Here is an 18714-nt window from a genome sequence, read left to right on the forward strand (position 1 = left end):
CACAATGACATCGCCAACCTCCTCGACACGGTAGAGGTGGAGCCTACACAGTGGGTGCAAGCAGACACTACGGGGCTCGCATATCTATCACCTTAACACTTAGGGGCATGTCCTTCTCTCGATATAAGGTAAAGCTGTATTACGAGATAATTGAACATGTAAGCTAAATAGGTTGATTCAGTGAACGCTGCACGTTTCAAACCCACACGGTAGAGGTGGAGCCTACACTTAGGTGCGCCTGAACTGTGCTCGGCGTCTGTAAAGAAAAGTTGGTCATGCATGCAGTGGATACCGTCCCGTCTCCGGTGGCGTGGGCTCGGCGGTGCACGCTGCACGCACGCGCACACCAGAAACCAGACACCACCCTCCTCACCTGCACGCAGCGTGCCCTCCCTCCGCTTTTGGTGCCGTGGACGCCGGGGCAAGGCAAGGCAGCTAGCCACCTAGCTCAGCTCACCGGGCCCGACCCGACGCCGTTAGAATAGCATAGCATAGCAGGGACGGGGACGGCCCCCCGACGGAACGGAACGGAAAAGGCGCGGTCAACTCGACCCACCCCACCACCGCCACACCGGATAAACAACACCGGAGCAGACCGCCCGCCCCGCCCCGCTCCTCTTTCCTCATTCCTCTCTCTTCTCCCCCCTCCCATCTCTCCTCGCCTTCTTCACACAGCCCCCACCTCCCTCCTCCCCCCACAGCGCGCACGCGGCGCAGCCGAGAGAGCACGCGAGGAGGAGGAGGAACCCGGCGCTCGGAGCTCACAGGGCTCACCCGGCACCGTCGGGCGGCAGTGGCCTGGCCTGGCCCTGGCGCGTGCGCGCCCTGTGCGTCCGGGAGCTGTGGCGGCGCCGGCTCGGCTGAATGCGATGTGAGCTCCCCTCCTCTCTTCTCTCCCGGGCAGTGGCCTGGTTTCCGTGGGTTTTGGGGGGTTCTGTTTTTGCGCGGGTTGCGTTCCGTGAGTGTCGGCGCGGTGATGGCGTGGCCTCCGGACGGGGGCGGAGTCCTCGCCGGATCGGTAGATCGTACGCCCCGTAGATGTGCGCGTTCTTCGGGTCGAATTCTCGCGGCGGAGCGTGGACTTTCGGGCCGTCTCCCTCAGAATTTATTTGTTTTTCTTACATTGCAGGGGTTGAGCAGAGGAACCAGTTGTACTTCTATATTTTTCAAAACTGGGCTTGTTTATTACTATCTCTCCACAGTATAATATGCTGTAGGATACGTACATCCTAGTATTAAACTTGCTACTAGATTAGTACTAGCGTGAAGAAAAAACGAAGAGAGGTCTATGGTTTGGTTCTGCAAGGCACAATATTTCATTTCATCTTCAAAATGCATTAGAAATTGGCGGCAACTAATTGGGATTTGATGTTCTTGGTGCTACGTTCCCCCACAGCTTCCACGGGAAGTTAACTCCCACACAGAAAACATGTGACGTGCCCTCCGGTAGCCAAACTGTCATTTCTCAGCACTGTGCATGCATATGGAGGCAGTTTTCCGAAACTTCCAGCTGTCTTGCGCTTACAGTGACGTCTGGTTTATATGTATGTAACCAAAAAGTGTATTCTTGCGCCATGAGCAATTTGTGAGTTCAGGGCTTCCTCTTTGATTTCTAGTTAGGCCTACCTAGTTGTTACACAGTCGCTGTGAGCCTATCTCAATCAAATCCCTCAGTGTTAGCAATCCTGCCTTGTTTGCTCATGGACATTTTTTGTTCTCACAGGGACAGCTCCTAGTGGCTGCTTCAGTCATGCACTTTCTGGCGGTCTAATCTTTCCGAGGAGGTGCGGTAATCTACTTGTTCGTTCTTCTGTCGACTGGAGCAGCTAAAAGTTTGTTGGTAACCTTGTTTGTTTCCAATTGCAGGCAATATCGTATGCCTTATCATCTGGCATTGGCTTGCTTAGATGTCGTTTCGTAGCATAGCTCGTGATGTTAGGGATGGTTTCGGTAGCTTGTCGAGGCGGAGCTTTGATGTGACGATCGCAAGCCTTTATGGTCTTACTGGGCACCACAAGGGGAAGGCTCAGAGTTCATTGGATGACTTCCTCAACCCAGCTCCTGTAATTCAAGAGAGTCGGTGGGCAAGTCTTCCTCCTGAACTCCTCCAAGATATCATACGGAGACTGGAGGCTGATGAGAGCACCTGGCCATCCAGGAAGCATGTCGTCTGCTTCGCGGCTGTTTGTAAGACATGGAGGGAAATGTGCAAAGAGATTGTGCTGAGCCCTGAGTTCTCTGGGAAGCTTACGTTCCGAGTCTCTCTAAAGCAGGTAAAGGGAAAAAAGGAGATACCGACATCCTTTGCTGAAAGTACCTACTACTATTATACTAAAACCGTGAGTAGTGGACAACTTTCCTTGTGCTTCATACGCTACAACTTTTGTTTTCTTGACAGCCTGGCCCTCGAGATGGAATGATTCAATGTTTTATAAAGAGGAACAAATCAAAATCCACCTATCAGCTCTACCTGTGCCTTACCAATGGTATGTTATGCTTCCCCCATTTGTTCTAGCAATGCTCATCAGTTGTGCATTTTTTTCTGTGTATGCTGGTTTATTATCTCACTGAGATATAGCCGAGGATGAAAACGTAACCAAACTTAAATATTTCATCATGTTTGAGTGCTTAAATTGACTGTTTTGCCTCGTTTCATCTAAACCTCTCTAGTTCTAACTTGTGACATGGGAAATGTTTTTCTGTATGGAGTGATCAAATGCCTGAATTATCTCCTCCCACTTAATCAAATATGTTGAATCTTTTTCTTTTGAGCAGTTGTTACAGCGGAAACTGGGAAGTTCCTCCTATCTGCTAAACGGAACCGCAAGACATCTTGCACAGAGTATGCCATCTCAATGGACTCTGCCAACACCTCAAGATCCAACAGAACCTACATTGGAAAGCTGAGGTAATTACCACTTAGGTTTATTGAAGAAAAACTTTTGACATTCTGCTTGTTTGGGGGTGTGACACCAAGCTTACCATTTTTCCAGGTCAAACTTCCTCGGCACAAAGTTTTTAATCTACGACACGCAGCCCCCATACAACGGGGCCGTAGTGCCACCCGTTGGAAGGAGCAGCAGAAGGTTCAACTCAACAAGGGTCTCTCCCAAGGTGCCTGCCGTCAGTTACAACATAGCTCAGGTGACATACGAGCTGAATGTTCTTGGCACGAGAGGGCCTAGGCGGATGCGCTGCATCATGCACTCCATACCGGCCTCGTCGGTCGAGCCTGGCGGCGTCGTCCCCGGCCAGCCGGAGCAGATCGTGCCTCGGGCCCTGGGCGACTCGTTCCGCAGCATCACGTCCTTCTCGCAGTCGTTCCGCAGCAGCGCCACCTTCTCCAGGTCCATCATGGACCAGTCCATGGACTTCAACAGCGCCCGCTTCTCGGAGATCAGTGGCGGTGGGGTGACGGACGGCGACGGGGAGGGCGAGGTCAAGGAGAGGCCGCTGGTGCTCCGCAACAAGCCCCCGAGGTGGCACGAGCAGCTGCAGTGCTGGTGCCTCAACTTCCGCGGCCGGGTGACCATCGCCTCCGTGAAGAACTTCCAGCTCACCGCCGCGTCGAACCCGCCGCCCGCCGGCGCCCCGACCCCCTCGCAGCCCGGCCCGGTGGACCCCGAGAAGGTGATCCTGCAGTTTGGGAAGGTCGCGAGGGACATGTTCACCATGGACTACCGCTACCCTCTGTCGGCCTTCCAGGCGTTCGCCATCTGCCTCAGTAGCTTCGACACGAAACTGGCCTGTGAATAATTTGTGACACCAAAGACCAAAGCGAAAGCGAAGAAAGAGGTGCCGGCGCAGATGATCAGACGACGTCGCCCTGGTTCCTTAGGTTGTTGTAGATCGTGTTTGCGTTTCGCCGTCGTGTTTTTCCTTCTTGTAATTGTGCTTGCTGCTGTAGTATTGAAGAACTGGACGTATCATACATGAAAAGCATGTGATTCTTGGCCTGCCCCGCCCTCTCGTACAATATGCACCCGGCCCACGCAGGCATCACCCTCACCCATCCATCTTCCATTGTGCAATGTAACATGCCCTGGCAGTGCCACACAATAATACAGCAAGAAGAAAGTTACGTAGTACCATTCAGGCATTGACCAACTGCCCTGTGCGCTTTTGTACATGATTTCTGTAACAACGCAGGAAACAAAAGCTGGCGTGGGCTCCCGTTCTGCGCCCGCTGCGTCGCCCGAATTGTGCGAGTCCCTGTCGCGCTCGCCGGCCCCGAGGCGGAAGGGGGAAGGCCCGGCATGGCGTGCCGCTTTTATTAGTGCTTGGCCATGGTCAGTCACGGAGGAGGAGCTATGCAAGTGCGGGTTAATCATTGCCTGCGCGATGTCGACGCCCCTTCCGATGGTCACACAGGACAAAACAGTGGCTGCCGTGCTGCGCGCCCGACGGGGGCAATGGCATCGTCTCACATGGGGCGCCGGCGCTGCCTGCCTGCCTTTTCCCGTCTCCTTGAGTGGGTGTGCATGCCGTGCCAACGTCTTTTAATTGGATTCGGGTTTCTTTCGTCAATCAGTGGCATGCACGCAGGGATGAGCGAGCTTAGGAGGCAGGATGAATAAAGGGGAAAAGATCGAAAGGGCGAGCGAACAGGGACCTACTCCGGCGAGAGGTGTGTCGCTGTTTCTTCGAGCTGGAACGCACGCAGACGCCGCGGCGCGTAGCACCTCGACCCGTCGCCTTTCTGGCTCGCTCGCTCTGTCGCCCGTAGTGCTCCACGAGCGCGCGGGTGCTGGTGCCGGTGCCGGTGGCGGTGCCGTGGCGTCGTTTCGCGTAGTACGTTTGGAATCCTGGACCAGGAGGACGACAGGAGAAGCGACGGCGACGGCGTGTGCGAGGACGGGGAGCACGCACGGCGGCACGCGCAACAGCGACGTTGCTTTCGAGAATGGCTGATGTGGGTACTTGGCGCCACTAATGCATTCAGTGATCGATCGATCGGTTGCACGATGGGTGAAGCAAGGCTTTTGACTTGGGCACCGGCGTGCTACGTGTCGCCTGTGCTTTAATATTGCGGTGGAGATGTGTGGTGTTGTGATGGGGATGTAGTAGTTTTCAGAGAACTGTTTTGGGCGTTCGACGTGAGGCTGCGGGAGTTGAACAGTGGAATGGGGATGGGGATTTAGGATAACCTTTTCGCGTACTGATAAAAGCAGCTCTAGCAGATCCCCTAAACTGGGTCATCCGCTAAAATAACTGTTGGTCTGCGGGATCCATCCCGTATCGCCGGCCCAAGCAGATCCGCCAAATCAGGCTGTCCAGAATTTTTTTGTGGGCCCTCTCGTTTCCTCCATATGTGTAGGAATCCCCTCGATTTTGCTGGATCCCATTTCGGTTAGCGCGAAGCACTTCCGCCGGCTTCCGTTTCCCGCTTCCACTCGCCGCCGCCGCCGCAAATCCCCGCCGCTAGGTGCCGCCCGAAAGCTCTGCCGCCCCGCGTCGCATCCATTCCACCAACTCTTGGCAGCGGGGGGGGGGGGGGGGGGGGGGGGACCTTTTGCACCCGCGGCTCGCCGCCGGCACCTGCGCCATGGATCCGCACTGGAGCTCGGCGCTTAGGCTCTTTCCTTGCGGATCCAGGCATTTTTGCCTACTCTGACCAAGGCGCGTCGGGGGAAGAGGGCGGCGCGGCGGGAAGGAGAAAGGGGCGGCTTCGCGCCGGCCGGAGGTAGGATAAAGGGCAGTTCGACGCGGCTTGTTTCCGACGAGGTATGTTCGGGTGAAGCTCATTCCGGCTAGTGCTCGATTTTGGCCCAGATTGGGTTCGGGTGAAGCTCATTCCGGCTAGTGCTCAATTTTGGCCAGGATTGGGTTCGGGTGAAGCTCATTTCGGCTAGTGCTCAATTTTGGCCAGGATTGGGTTCGGGTGAAGCTCATTCCGGCTAGTGCTCGATTTTGGCCCGGATTGGGTTCGAGTGAAGCTCATTCTGGCAAGTGCTCGATTTTGGCCCGGATTGGTTTCGAGTGAAGCTCATTCCGGCTAGTGCTCGATTTTGGCCCGGATTGGGTTCGGGTGAAGCTCACTCCGGCTAGTGCTCGATTTTGGCCCGGATTGGGTTCGGGTGAAGCTCATTCCGGCTTGTGTGCACATTGTAGATGGATTGGAGTTCTTCCGATGATGAGAACCTAGTGTTGTTGCATCTCGTCGACGAATTTGAGGCAGGGCCGTCGAAAAAAGCGGCGCGGGTCCCCGCAGCCAAGCTTTCAGCGACAAAATGCTCATGAAGGACTACTTCGCTGAGGTACCGACATATTTGGTTCACCTCTTTCGTAGGCGATATTGAATGCATAGGTCACTTTTCGTCCGCATCGTCCAGGCTTGCGAGCAAAATTGTCGTTTCTTCACCGGCATAGGAATGCCTCCAGGTTGATTGGTTTTAGTGCATACCAAAAAACTTCGGCAGCGATGAGAGTGATTGCACATGTTGTTTCGACCGAGTATGCAGATGAATATCTTCGCATTGGCGAGAATACGACCATCAAAAGTGTCTGTTTCTTTGTGAAGACAATAATCCGAGTTTTTGGCCTGGAGTATTTTCGCGCTCCAAATGAAGATGACGTAAAGAAGCTCATGGTAATGAACGAAGCAAGGGGATGGTCGGGTGAAAGGGCATTTCCCTACTTTATGTTTTGGATGATGATGACAACCCTTTGTTGGTCTAATCTTGAGCTAAATGTTTCAGGTTCTCGATGCTTAGGCCGATGCTTAGGCCTACATCGGAAAAGCTATTCTCTCTCGTGGGAAAAGATCGAAGACGGAGTCCTCTATGCTTTTTATTTCTTTGGTCGTAGGGAACCCGTACTATCAAGAGGGAATCCTCATTGGAAAGAACTGGGGGAATCTATTCACGTACACCTTCCTCACCCCTCCTTTGTCTTTCTCAGGTGTGAGAGAGAGAGTTTCCCTTATCTTCTTCTGCTCACTGTTACTTCCCAGCGGTTGTACCGCTCTCTGGAGAGCGGTTGTACCGCTGGTTCTTGACGCTCACCAGTTTTGATCGAGCGGTTGTACCGCTACTACCGGGCGGTGGTACCGCCACCATGCTCTGCAAAAGCTAGGGCGGTGGTTCTGGCCATGCACCGCCCAAGTACCGCTCAAGGTTCTGGTTTGATGCGGTTCTCGGGCGTTAGTGGCCCGGTTGGTCTGGTCGTTCCTCGATGACCAGTACCACCGGTGGTCTGAGCGGTTCTTCCGCTCAGAACTTAGCCGCCCAAGAGCTCAAGGCCATGCGATTGTTCCGGCCATGCACCACCCAAGTACCGGTCAAGCTTCTGTTTTGATGCGGTAGTTGTGCGGTGGCTAGGCGGTTAGTCCGATTATTTTCTTAACCGGTACTACCGCCTACTGGCACGGTTGTACCGCCTGGTAGGGTTCTTCACATACACCGTGAGTCCCGGTTGTACTGCCGCAGTGCTAAAAATGCAGTAACGGCTGGAATTTAGGGTTGCTATATAAGGGTGCTTCTCCCACCTACCACTCTCACCTTTGACCTCTCTCACTCCACCATTAATGCACCTCAAGCTCTCTTGCCCGATCTCTCTCTCTAGCCACTCAAACTTGTTGATTTGCTTGGGATTGAAGGAGGAGACCTAGATCTACACTTCCACCAAAGGATATTTGCTCCCCCCATACTTTCTTGTGTGGATTTTGTTACTCTTGGGTGTTTGAGCACCCTAGACGGTTGAGGTCACCTTGGAGCCATATTCCATTGTGGCTGAAAGATCGTCGATGTCGCCTAGAGGGGGGGGGGTGAATAGGCGTTCTAAAATAATTACGGTTTAGGCTTTAACAAATGCGGAATAAACCTAGCGGTTAATTTGTCAAGCACAAAACCTAAAACAACTAGGCTCACATATGTGCACCAACAACTTATGCTAAGCAAGATAAGCAACTATGTGATAGCAAGATATATGACAAGAAACAATATGGCTATCACAAAGTAAATTGCATAAGTGAAGTGGCTCGGGTAAGAGATAACCGAGGCACGCGGAGACGACGATGTATCCCAAAGTTCACACCCTTGCGGATGCTAATCTTCGTTTGGAGCGGTGTGGAGGCACAATGCTCCCCAAGAAGCCACTAGGGCCACCGTAATCTCCTCATGCCCTCGCACAATGCAAGATGCCGTGATTCCACTAAGGGACCCTTGAGGGCGGTCACCGAACCCGTACAAATGGCAACCCTTGGGGGCGGTCACCGAACCCGTACATTTTGGTAACCCTTGGGGGCGGTCACCGGTACCCGTCAAATTGCTCGGGGCGATCTCCACAACCTAATTGGAGACCCCAACGCTTGCCCGAAGCTTTACACCACAATGATCGAGCTCCGAACAACACCAACCGTCTAGGGCGCCAAGGCACCCAAGAGGAACACGCTCTAGGGTGCCCAAACACCCAAGAGTAATAAGCTTCTCAAACTTCACTTCCACGTAGCACCGTGGAGAACTCAAACCGATGCACCAAATGCAATGGCAAGGGCACACGGAGTGCCCAAGTCCTTCTCTCTCAAATCCCACCGAAGCAACTAATGCTAGGGAGGAAAATGAGAGGAAGAACAAGAAGGAGAACACCAAGAACTCCAAGATCTAGATCCAAGGGGTTCCCCTCACATAGAGAAGAAAGTGATTGGTGGAAATGTGGATCTAGATCTCCTCTCTCTTTTCCCTCAAAAACTAGCAAGAATCCATGAAGGGATCGAGAGTTAGCAAGCTCGAAGAAGGTCAACAATGGGGGAAGAACACGAGCTCAAAGGATAAGATTCATTGGGGAAGAAGACCCCCTTTTATAGGAGGGGGAAAATCCAACAGTTATGTGCTCAGCCCGCACACGAGCGGTACTACCGCTCCACGAGCGGTACTACCACTCAGGCAGAAGAAATAGGGAAAAGGAGCAACAAAACATGAACCTTGGGGCGGTAGTACCGCAGGAGACAGCGGTACTACCGCTGGGTTAAGCGGTACTACCGCTCCCTTCGGCGGTACTGCCGCGTAGAACGAAGGGGAAAGGGAAAGAGGGAACCGGGCGGTACTACCGCGGAGGAAGGGCGGTACTGCCGCTAAGGAGCGGTACTGCCGCACTACTACCGCAGCGAGGTACCACACAATCCGACACAGAAAAAGACCCCTCGAATCGACGCGGTAGGGACCTGGTAAGCCAGCGGTAGTACTGCTGCGGAGTCACCGCCGGTACTACCGCAGCGGAGCGGTACTGCCGCTTGAGACCCCTCAGCGGTACTACCGCTGGGTACCACGGTACTACCGCTGGGACCCTGACAAAAACCACACTCAAGAAAACAAGAACTGCCATAACTTCTGCATATGAGCTCCGAATTGAGCAAACTCAAGCTTGTTATAGTAAGAAGAGGCAGGGGAGGTATGCCTAACAAATGGAGGAGTGAGACCTCCAATAGAGAAGAACGAGCATAACCTCCAGCATCGAAAACATCACAGAAGATGCATGTGAACTCCGTTTTCGATGAACTCGAGCTTGTCATCAAGATGACCATAAGCTCTAAGACTCACAAAGAGAACCAAACAAGAACCAAGAAATATGATGCAAGGATGCAATGGTTTGAGCTCTCAACGAACGATACGATCAAGCTACTCATCGAGAGCCCCCCTTGATAGTATGGCAATCGATCCTATAACCCGGTCTCCCAACTACCAACATGAGACCGGTAAAATAGAAAACCTATCAAGGGCAAACCTTTGCCTTGCACATGGTCCACTTGAGCTAGATGATGACGATCCTGACTCCCTCAAGTTGGACCACCTTTCTTGATTGTGTTGGCTCGATGAAGACTAGTTGATTGCTCCCCCATACTCCACTATGGGTGAGCCTTTCTTCCGCACATCTTCACAAGTCCATTGTCACCACAAAGGACGGCAAGCTTCAAGCATTTGATCTCTTCGTGATGCTACACTTGAACTTGCACACCGCAACCTTTCTTGATTGTGTTGAGTCGATGAAGACTAGTTGATTGCTCCCCCATACTCTACTATGGGTGAGCTACTCTTCCGCACATCTTCACAGGTCCATTGTCACCACAAAGGACAGCAAGCTTCAAGCATTTGATCTCTTCGTGGTGCTCCACTTGAACTTGCACACCGCAACCTAACCCCACAAAGAACCCTCACGAAGACCATGGGTTAGTACACAAAGCGTAATTGACAATGCTTACCATACCATGGGATCACTTGAACCCTCTCGATACATCTTCTACGCTTTGTGGGTTGATCAACTTGATTCACTCTTTAACTTAGTCTTGATCAACCTCTCACAAGACCAATCTTTAGGTAATTCCTTGAATAGCACCTTGGTCGACACAAACTCTCCTTGAAACCAACACATGTACTCCAAGAAAAGCCTATGGACAAAACCTTCAAATATAACTCAAAGAAACCATTAGTCCATAGAAATTGTCATCAATTACCAAAACCAAACATGGGGGCACCGCATGTTCTTTCAGTGGCGAAGCTTCGTGGTTTCATTGGGAGCCTCCAATTAAGGTGTGGAGAGAGCCCCAACCTAGTTTGTAAAGGTTCGGTCGCCGCCTTCAAGGGCACCAATAGTGGAATCACAGCATCTCGCATTGTGTGAGGGCGTGAGGAGAATACGGTGGCCCTAGTGGCTTCTTGGGGAGCATTGTGCCTCCACACCGCTCCAACGGAGACGTACTTCCCTTCAAAAGGAAGGAACTTCGGTAACACATCCTCGTCTTCACCGGCTCCACTTTTGGTCATCTCGTCCCTTTACTTTTGCAAGCTTACTTGTGTTACTTTCCTTGCTTGCTTGTGTGCTTGTGTGTGTTGCATAATATAGGTTGCTCACCTAGTTGCATATCTAGACAACCTACTTTGATGCAAAGTTTAATTTGGTAAAGAAAAGCTAAAAAAATTTAGTTGCCTATTCACCCCCCCTCTAGTCAACTATATCGATCCTTTCAATTGGTATCAGAGCCTCGTCTCTTTATTAAGGACTTTGCCGTCCGAAGAGTATGGTTGATACCGTAGACGGTGTGGAGGAACACTCCGGTGTGAATCCGATCTCGTCTACGGGTGATGGGGGAACCTCGGTCTCTCGTGAGGAGTTCAATGTGGCCTTGGCGACATTGAAAACCTCCATGACGACCGAGGTTGAAAGCATGTTTACTAAATTCATTGAAGGGCTTAAACTCTCCACTGCACCGTTGAAAGTGGGTGACCCCACTGACAAGGTGACGGATGCTATCTCCGACAAGGGGGAAGCTAGTAGTGAAAAGGCTCCTCCTTCTAGTGGTAAAAATGGCATCAACATCTTTGCTCATGTGGAACCACCACTTGTTTATGGTGGACCGGTTCCTTCCACTCATTTGAATCATGCCGGTCCTCCACCTAAGATTGTGAAAAATGAGGACTTTGATTCTTGGGTTGATCGCTTTAAGCGACATTTAAATCATGTGAACACTAATCTTTGGAGAATCATTGAAGAAGGTTTCCATCCGCATGATCCAAGCAACTTCACTCCTCGAGAAGCCGCGGATAATCAATTCAATGAGAATGCTCTCTTCATCATTCAAGATGCAATTCCACCCGAAGATCTACCTCATCTTCGGCCCTTCGCCTTGGCCAAAGATGCATGGAGTTGTGTTATTTCTCTCTACCGGGGAAGCGCAAGCATTCAATGCTCCAACTATGAAGTAGTGCAAGATGAAGCCGATGAGTTTGCAATGAAAGAAGATGAAGAACCTCGTGAGCTTTATCGGAGAGTAACCAAACTCGCGGTCTCACTCCGAGATCACGGGAGCAAGGACACGGATGACAATTGGATCAAGCGCAAATTCCTCAAGGCAATGATGCCTTACCACAAGGCCATGTCCTCCATTATTCGTCAAAGGCCGAACTTCCACACTTTGAACTCAAGTGAAGTGTTGGATGAGTTTGTGGCTATGAACATCTTGGACAAGACCGACGACAATGCGGTGCTTCGTTCTCAAAGGGCAAAGAAGCCCAACCTTGCATTGAAGGCCAAGGTTTGTGTTGAAGAAGAAGAAGAGGAAGAAGAGGAAAGCAATCCTAAAGATACAAAGTATGCATATCATGAACACATGGCACTTGCTTCAAGGCAATTTTGGAGTAAGAAAAACTCAAGGCCAAACTTCAACAAGAACAACTCAAGTGGCACGAAGAGCAAGCAACATGTAAGGACTTGCTACAACTATGGCAATGCGAGTCATTTTGTTGCGGAGTGCCCGTATGAGAAGAGGGAAGACAATGGTGGCAAGCTCATTTGAAAGGACAAAGCCAAGTCCTTCCTCAACAAGAGCAACTTTATCAAGAAAACCCCTCACAAGGCATTGGTGGTTCAAGAAGAGTACCATGAGGACGATGATGATGATGAAGATGGTGAGTCGGTTGCCATGGCCTCCGTTGCCATTGCAAAAACTCCATGAATATCTCTCTTCGACTCACCCAATGAGAACATCACCGCCAAGTGCCTCATGGCTAAAGCCACCAACAAGGTAACTCCCCACATCAAAACTACCATCATTAATAATCCTTCCTTGAAGGATTGCATTGACGAATGTGAGGGATCTAATGTGGAAGAAAATGAGTTTGAGTCCTTTATGGGTAAACTCAAGGGTAAATCCAAGAAGCATTTTGTTGCTCTCTTGGAACAACTTGGTGAAGCCAATGACGTGATCGAGTCTCATGAAGATACCATCTCCAAGATGGAGGGGCATAGTCGTGACTATGCCGATGAGATTTTGGATCTTTCCCATGCTCTTGAGGAAGAGCGTGGTCTTCGTTTGGCTCTTGAGGAGTCACACAACGATGATCATGCTAAGTTAAAGAAAGATCTTGATCATGCTATCATTGTTTCTCGTGTGCTAAACTCCGAGAAGGCCAAACTTGGGGTTGATCTTGTTAGACTCAAAGAGGAGTTTGATCTACTTGGCAAGGCTCACAAGGTCTTGAAGGGTGCTCATGCTAGCCTCAAAGAGTCTCATGATCAACTCCAAGTAAAGCTAACCAAGGAGAAAACCACATTTCCTCGTATGCTATTAATTGATAATGCAAGTGCTACTAACCCTTGTTGTGAGCATGTGCATCTTATTGAGGAGAATGTTAAGTTGAAGGAGCAACTTTAGAAAAGTCTTGTGTCATGCATACAAGGGGAGAAGAACCTAAATGACCTTTTGAGAAATCAAAAGGAAGTTGTGGCCAAGGAGGGGATTGGGTTCGCGCCCAACCCCAAGAACAAGAAGAAGGATAACAAGACCAAATGACCTCCTCCTCTCAAGCAAACTTTTGTGAAGGAGGGAGAGAGTGCTTCCAAGGAAAATAAGAACAATGCAAAGGGTGGCGGTGTCAAAAAGGGCAATGCCACCCCTCCTAACAAAGCCAGCGACTTTAATCCTTCTTATGTGTTATGTCGTGCTAGTGATGGGCATGTCTATGCCAAATTTGTTGGCTCTCCTCATGAGTACATTGAATGGTCTATTTGGGTTCCTAAGACCCTTGTTACTAACATCAAAGGACCCATTACAAAATGGTTACCTAAAACCAAGCATTGATCTCTTGTAGGTGTTTGCTTCCGGTGGGGGATCATGGTTGCTCGATAGCGGAGCTACAAATCATATGACCGGAAGTAAGGACTTGGTGGTGGACGTGCACGAGATTCCATCTATGCCCACCAATGTCGAGTGGGGTGACGCCTCATCTTCTAAGGTATTGGGACTTGGCAAGGTAGTCATCTCTCATGATCTCACGATCGAGAAGGTCATGCTTGTTGAGTCCCTTGCATACAATTTACTTTCCGTTCATCAACTTGCAATCATGGGCTTTGCCACTTTCTTTGATATTGATACCGTGGCCCTCTTGTGGAGCCACACTCTTAAAGTAGCCTTTGTTGGGCATGTCGAGAACGGTCTATATGTGATTAACTTTTCGAAGCGACCCACTAAGACCGCGACATGCCTAATGGCTAAAGTTGGTGTAGGATGGCTTTGGCATCGCCGTTTAGCCCATGTCAATATGAGATCTTTGCAAAGTCTTCTCAAGGGGGGCCATGTCCGTGGACTAACGAATGTTAGTTTTTCTAAAGATCATGCTTGCAGTGCTTGTATCGAAGGAAAGCTACATGAGAAGGCTCACCCTCCCACGACTATCATTTACTCAAAGAGGCCTTTGGAGCTCCTTCACTTGGATCTCTTTGGGCCTACATCCTTTGATAGTCTTGGGGGTAGGAAGTATTGCTTGGTGATTGTGGATGACTACTCAAGATATACTTGGGTGTATTTCTTCAAGAGGAAGAGCGAGACCCAACAAACCGTCATTGACTTTGCAAATGAAGCACAACGTCAACACAATGCAAAGATCTTGACAATAAGAAGTGACAATGGCACTGAGTTCAAGAACTACACCTTGGATGAGTTCCTTAGTGATGAGGGGATCAAGCATCAATATTCCGCACCCTACACCCCTCAACAAAACGGTGTTGGGGAGAGGAAGAACCGGACATTGATGGATGTGGCAAGGACCATGATGGCGGAGTTCAAGTCTCCGTACAACTTTTGGGCCGAAGCCATTAACACCGCATGTCATGCATCCAATCGGCTCTACTTCCGCAAGGGCTTGAACAAGACTCCATATGAGATACTCACCGGTAACAAGCCCAACCTCAAGTACTTTCGGGTGTTCGGGTGTAAGTGTTTCATTCTCAAGAAAGGTGTTCGGTTGTCTAAATTTGAGTCTAGAGATTATGAGGGCATATTTGTTGGTTATGCTACAAACTCTCATGCTTACCGTGTCCTCAATAAATCCACGGGACTTATTGAGGAGATGTGTAACGTGGAGTTTGATGAGAATAACGGCTCCCAAGTGGAGCAAAGTGGCACTTGTGATGTAGGTGATGAAATTCCTCCTCAAGCCATAAGAAGAATGGGTGTTGGTTTTATCCTACCCGTTGAGGAACCCCTTGTGGCCGAAGGAGAAGGAAAATGCTCCACTCAAGTGGAGCCATCACCAACCCAAGGCCCACACGCTTCTGAGGAACAAAGTGAAGGCCCTCATCCTCATGAACAAGACCAAGGGCAAGGTCATGCTCAAGACGGTGTTAACACACCAAGTGATGCCCAAGGTCAAGTTCTCTCCTCTGAGCAAGTTCAAGATCAAGAACAAGCTCAAGACGTCGCTCAAAATGATCAAGTGACCGCTCCTCAACTCACCACCGAGGAGGAATTGGAGCGTCGTGCCGCCAAGGTTGCTTCCAAGCTCTCCACCAAGGATCATCTCATGGCGAATGTGCTTGGAAGTTTAAGAAAGGGGGTAAGCACTCGTAGACAATTAGCAAACTATTGTGAACATCACGCTTTTGTCTCTTGTGTCGAACCCCACAAGGTCTATGAGGCGCTCGAAGATCCGGATTGGCTCAATGCCATGCATGAAGAACTCAACAACTTCGAGCGCAACAAAGTGTGGAGATTGGTGCCAAGGCCGACGGTGAACCACAATGTCATTGGAACCAAGTGGATATTTAAGAACAAGCAAGATGCTCATGGGATTATCATTCGCAACAAGGCTCGTTTGGTAGCACAAGGTTACTCCCAAGTCGAGGGTATCGACTACGGTGAAACCTTCGCTCCCATTGCTCGTCTTGAATCCATTCGCATGTTGATTGCATATGCTTCTCATCATAACTTTAAGTTACAACAAATGGATGTGAAGAGTGCTTTTCTTAATGGTCCTATTAATGAATTGGTTTATTCAAGCAACCCCCCGGGTTCGAGGATCCCTACTTTCCCGATCATGTGTATCAACTCGATAAGGCACTCTATGGCCTTAAACAAGCCCCACGTGCGTGGTATGACCACCTTACCGAGTTGTTACAAGACCGTGGCTTTGAAGTTGGGCTAATCGACCCCACTCTTTTTACTAAGAAGGTCAAAGGGGAGTTGTTTGTGTGCCAATTATATGTTGATGATATTATCTTTGGTTACCCTAACAAACTTTCAATGAGGAATTTGCCGCTCTCATGACCTCAAAGTTCGAGATTTCTTCCATGGGAGAGTTGAAGTTCTTTCTCGGGTTCGAAGTGAAGCAAAGGAGAGAAGGAACCTTCATCAACCAAGCCAAATACACTCAAGACATGCTTAAGAGATTCAAGCTAAGTGATGTCAAGCCGGCGTCCACTCCCATGCCCACCAAGTGCCAACTTGACATTGATCCCAATGGTAAAGCGGTGGATCAAAAGGTATATCGCTCCATGATTGGCTCCTTGCTTTACCTTTGTGGGAATTTGTGCACGGTTTCAAGCTGCACCTAAGGAAAGTCACTATGTGGCGGTCAAACGAATCTTTTGATATTTGGCTCATACCCCAAACTTTGGCTTATGGTACCCAAGAGGAGCAAACTTCAAGCTTGTAGGATATTCGGACTCGGATTGGGCGGGAGACAAAGTGGATAGGAAGTCCACTTCCGGAGGGTGCCAATTTCTTGGCCGCTCTTTGGTGAGTTGGTCTTCCAAGAAGCAAACTTTTGTGTCTCTCTCGTCCACGGAAGCGGAGTATGTGGCTGCCGGTAGTTGTTGTGCTCAACTTTTATGGATGAGGCAAACTTTAAAGGATTACGGTGTCATTTGTGACAAAGTGCCTCTTTGGTGTGACAATGAAAGTGCCATCAAGATTTCTCTCAACCCGGTGCAACACTTCAAGACGAAGCATATTGAGATTCGGTATCACTTCATCTGGGATCACATTAGGCGAGGGGAGATCGAGCTCAACTATGTCAACACTCATGACAACCTTGCAGATATTTTCACGAAGCCGTTGGATGAAGCAAGATTTCGCGAGTTAAGGCATGAGCTAAATATCATTGATTCGAGCAATGCTGCTTGAACCCTTGCACACCCCACCATACTCAACTTGTTATCTTGTTTAGATGCAGGCATAGACATAGGGGGAGTGGTGTTCTCTTAATGAACCCTCCCCCCATTATGCATAAATTGATCAACTCTTTCACATTATCTTGTTGAAAGACGAGTTTTGGTCATGGGCTCAAGGATAATTCTTCGCGGTGCCATACAATTGACTCATACATAGGTGGCTATGGCCTCCGACCCCCTTGTTCGTGTTGTGCCTTGTGTTAGTCCTTCTTGTCCGTGCCTTAGTTTGTTTTCTTCGGCGCTAGGTGTAGGGGTCTCCAAGTGTGGTTCTCTTTCTTTTTCTTTTTCTTTTTTTCTTGGAGACTGTCGGTGTCAAAACCGGCGGATCTCGGGTAGGGGGTCCCGAACTGTACGTCTAGGCCGGATGGTAACAGGAGGTAGGGGACACGAAGTTTTACCCAGGTTCGGGCCCTCTCGATGGAGGTAAAACCCTACGTCCTGCTTGATTAATATTGATGATATGGGTAGTACAAGAGTAGATCTACCACGAGATCAGAGAGGCTAAAACCCTAGAAGCTAGCCTATGGTATGATTGTATGTTGTGATTTTTGTCCTACGGACTAAAACCCTTCGGTTTATATAGACACCGGAGAGGGTTAGGGTTACACAAGGTCGGTTACAAAGAAGGAGATATCCATATACGTATTGCCTAGCTTGCCTTCCACGCCAAGTAGAGTCCCATCCGGACACGAGACGAAGTCTTCAATCTTGTATCTTCATAGTCTAACAGTCCGGCCAATGGAGATAGTCCGGCTGTCCGGAGACCCCCTAATCCAGGACTCCCTCAGTAGCCCCTGAACCAGGCTTCAATGAAGATGAGTCTGGCGCGCAGCATTGTCTTCGGCATTGCAAGGCGGGTTCCTTCTCCGAATACATCACAGAAGAATTTGAATACGAGGATAGTGTCCGACCCTGCAAAATAACTTCCATATTCCACCGTAGAGAGAATAATATTTTCGCAGATCTAATGACGTTACGTCATGGCCCGGTGGTTATTCGAACCATTTCTTTTAACCAGCCCCGCACATAACGCGAGGCAGTTTTTCGACACGTCTTGTCAAAGCAGAGATCGTGTCCCCTTATTACGGGATTCTCATCAATACGGGCATGGGTAACCCAACCGCGCCATCAATTGCGGCGCTTGAGGGATAAGCGAGTTTTACCAGGCAAGTGGGGACGCTTAGTTTTGTCCGCCCATATAAAGGGATAAGGATTCACCTTTCTATCCACGCCTTCTTCCTCCTTTGCTCATCTGCTCCCGCACACTCGAGCTCTAGCGCCCAAGTCCTCACTTCCATCTCAACCTTCTCCAACCATGTCCGGAGCGGGAGGCAAGTGGATGGTCTCCTCCATCACGGAGGGAGACATCAAGAAACTGAGGAGAGCAGGATACCTGCTCGACGACATCGCGCACCGGCTCCCAGATGAGGGGCAGCTCATCCCCACCCCCAGGCCCCATGAGAGGGTGGTATTCCTTACCCATTTCCTCCGCGGACTGGGATTCCCTCTCCATCCCTTCGTCCGGGGGCTCATGTTTTATTACGGCCTGGATTTCCACAATCTGGCCCCGAACTTCATCCTCAACATCTCGGTGTTTATCGTCATGTGCGAGGCCTTCCTCCGCATCAAGCCCCACTTCGGCTTATGGCCGAAGACCTTCAACGTCAAGCCGAAGGTGGTGGGCGGCCGCCAGGCGGAGTGCGGAGGCGCCATGGTGGGCAAGATGCCCAACATAACATGGCTCGAGGGCTCCTTTGTGGAAACCATAAAGGGGTG

General features: G+C 50.2%; 1 protein-coding gene across 2 annotated transcripts; it reads left to right on the forward strand.

Moving 5' to 3' along the window:
* Positions 1-591: 591 nt before the first annotated feature.
* On the forward strand, positions 592-3956 carry LOC125545375 (tubby-like F-box protein 3). Of its 2 annotated transcripts, none has more exons than XM_048709295.1 (6): positions 592-871; positions 1724-1789; positions 1867-2273; positions 2399-2486; positions 2776-2908; positions 2994-3956. In XM_048709295.1, the coding sequence occupies exons 3-6, from the start codon at positions 1908-1910 to the stop codon at positions 3754-3756; spliced, it is 1350 nt and encodes a 449-aa protein (XP_048565252.1). In that variant the 5' UTR covers positions 592-871; positions 1724-1789; positions 1867-1907; the 3' UTR covers positions 3757-3956. The 2 variants fall into 2 exon arrangements, with proteins under 2 accessions (XP_048565252.1, XP_048565251.1); XM_048709294.1 differs by having other exon boundaries at positions 1724-1784.
* Positions 3957-18714: the final 14758 nt, after the last annotated feature.

This window comes from Triticum urartu, chromosome 3, assembly GCF_003073215.2.
Source record: "Triticum urartu cultivar G1812 chromosome 3, Tu2.1, whole genome shotgun sequence".
In the NCBI taxonomy this organism is placed as follows: Eukaryota; Viridiplantae; Streptophyta; class Magnoliopsida; order Poales; family Poaceae; genus Triticum; species Triticum urartu.

Excerpts from the sequence above, each read along its gene's own strand:
- LOC125545375 (XM_048709295.1), top strand. The coding sequence starts at position 1,908 with ATGTCGTTTCGTAGCATAGCTCGTGATGTTAGGGATGGTTTCGGTAGC. Across the intron at positions 2,274-2,398 it reads TCCGAGTCTCTCTAAAGCAG|CCTGGCCCTCGAGATGGAAT; the intron begins GTAAAGGGAAAA and ends TTTTCTTGACAG. Across the intron at positions 2,487-2,775 it reads CTACCTGTGCCTTACCAATG|TTGTTACAGCGGAAACTGGG; the intron begins GTATGTTATGCT and ends TCTTTTGAGCAG.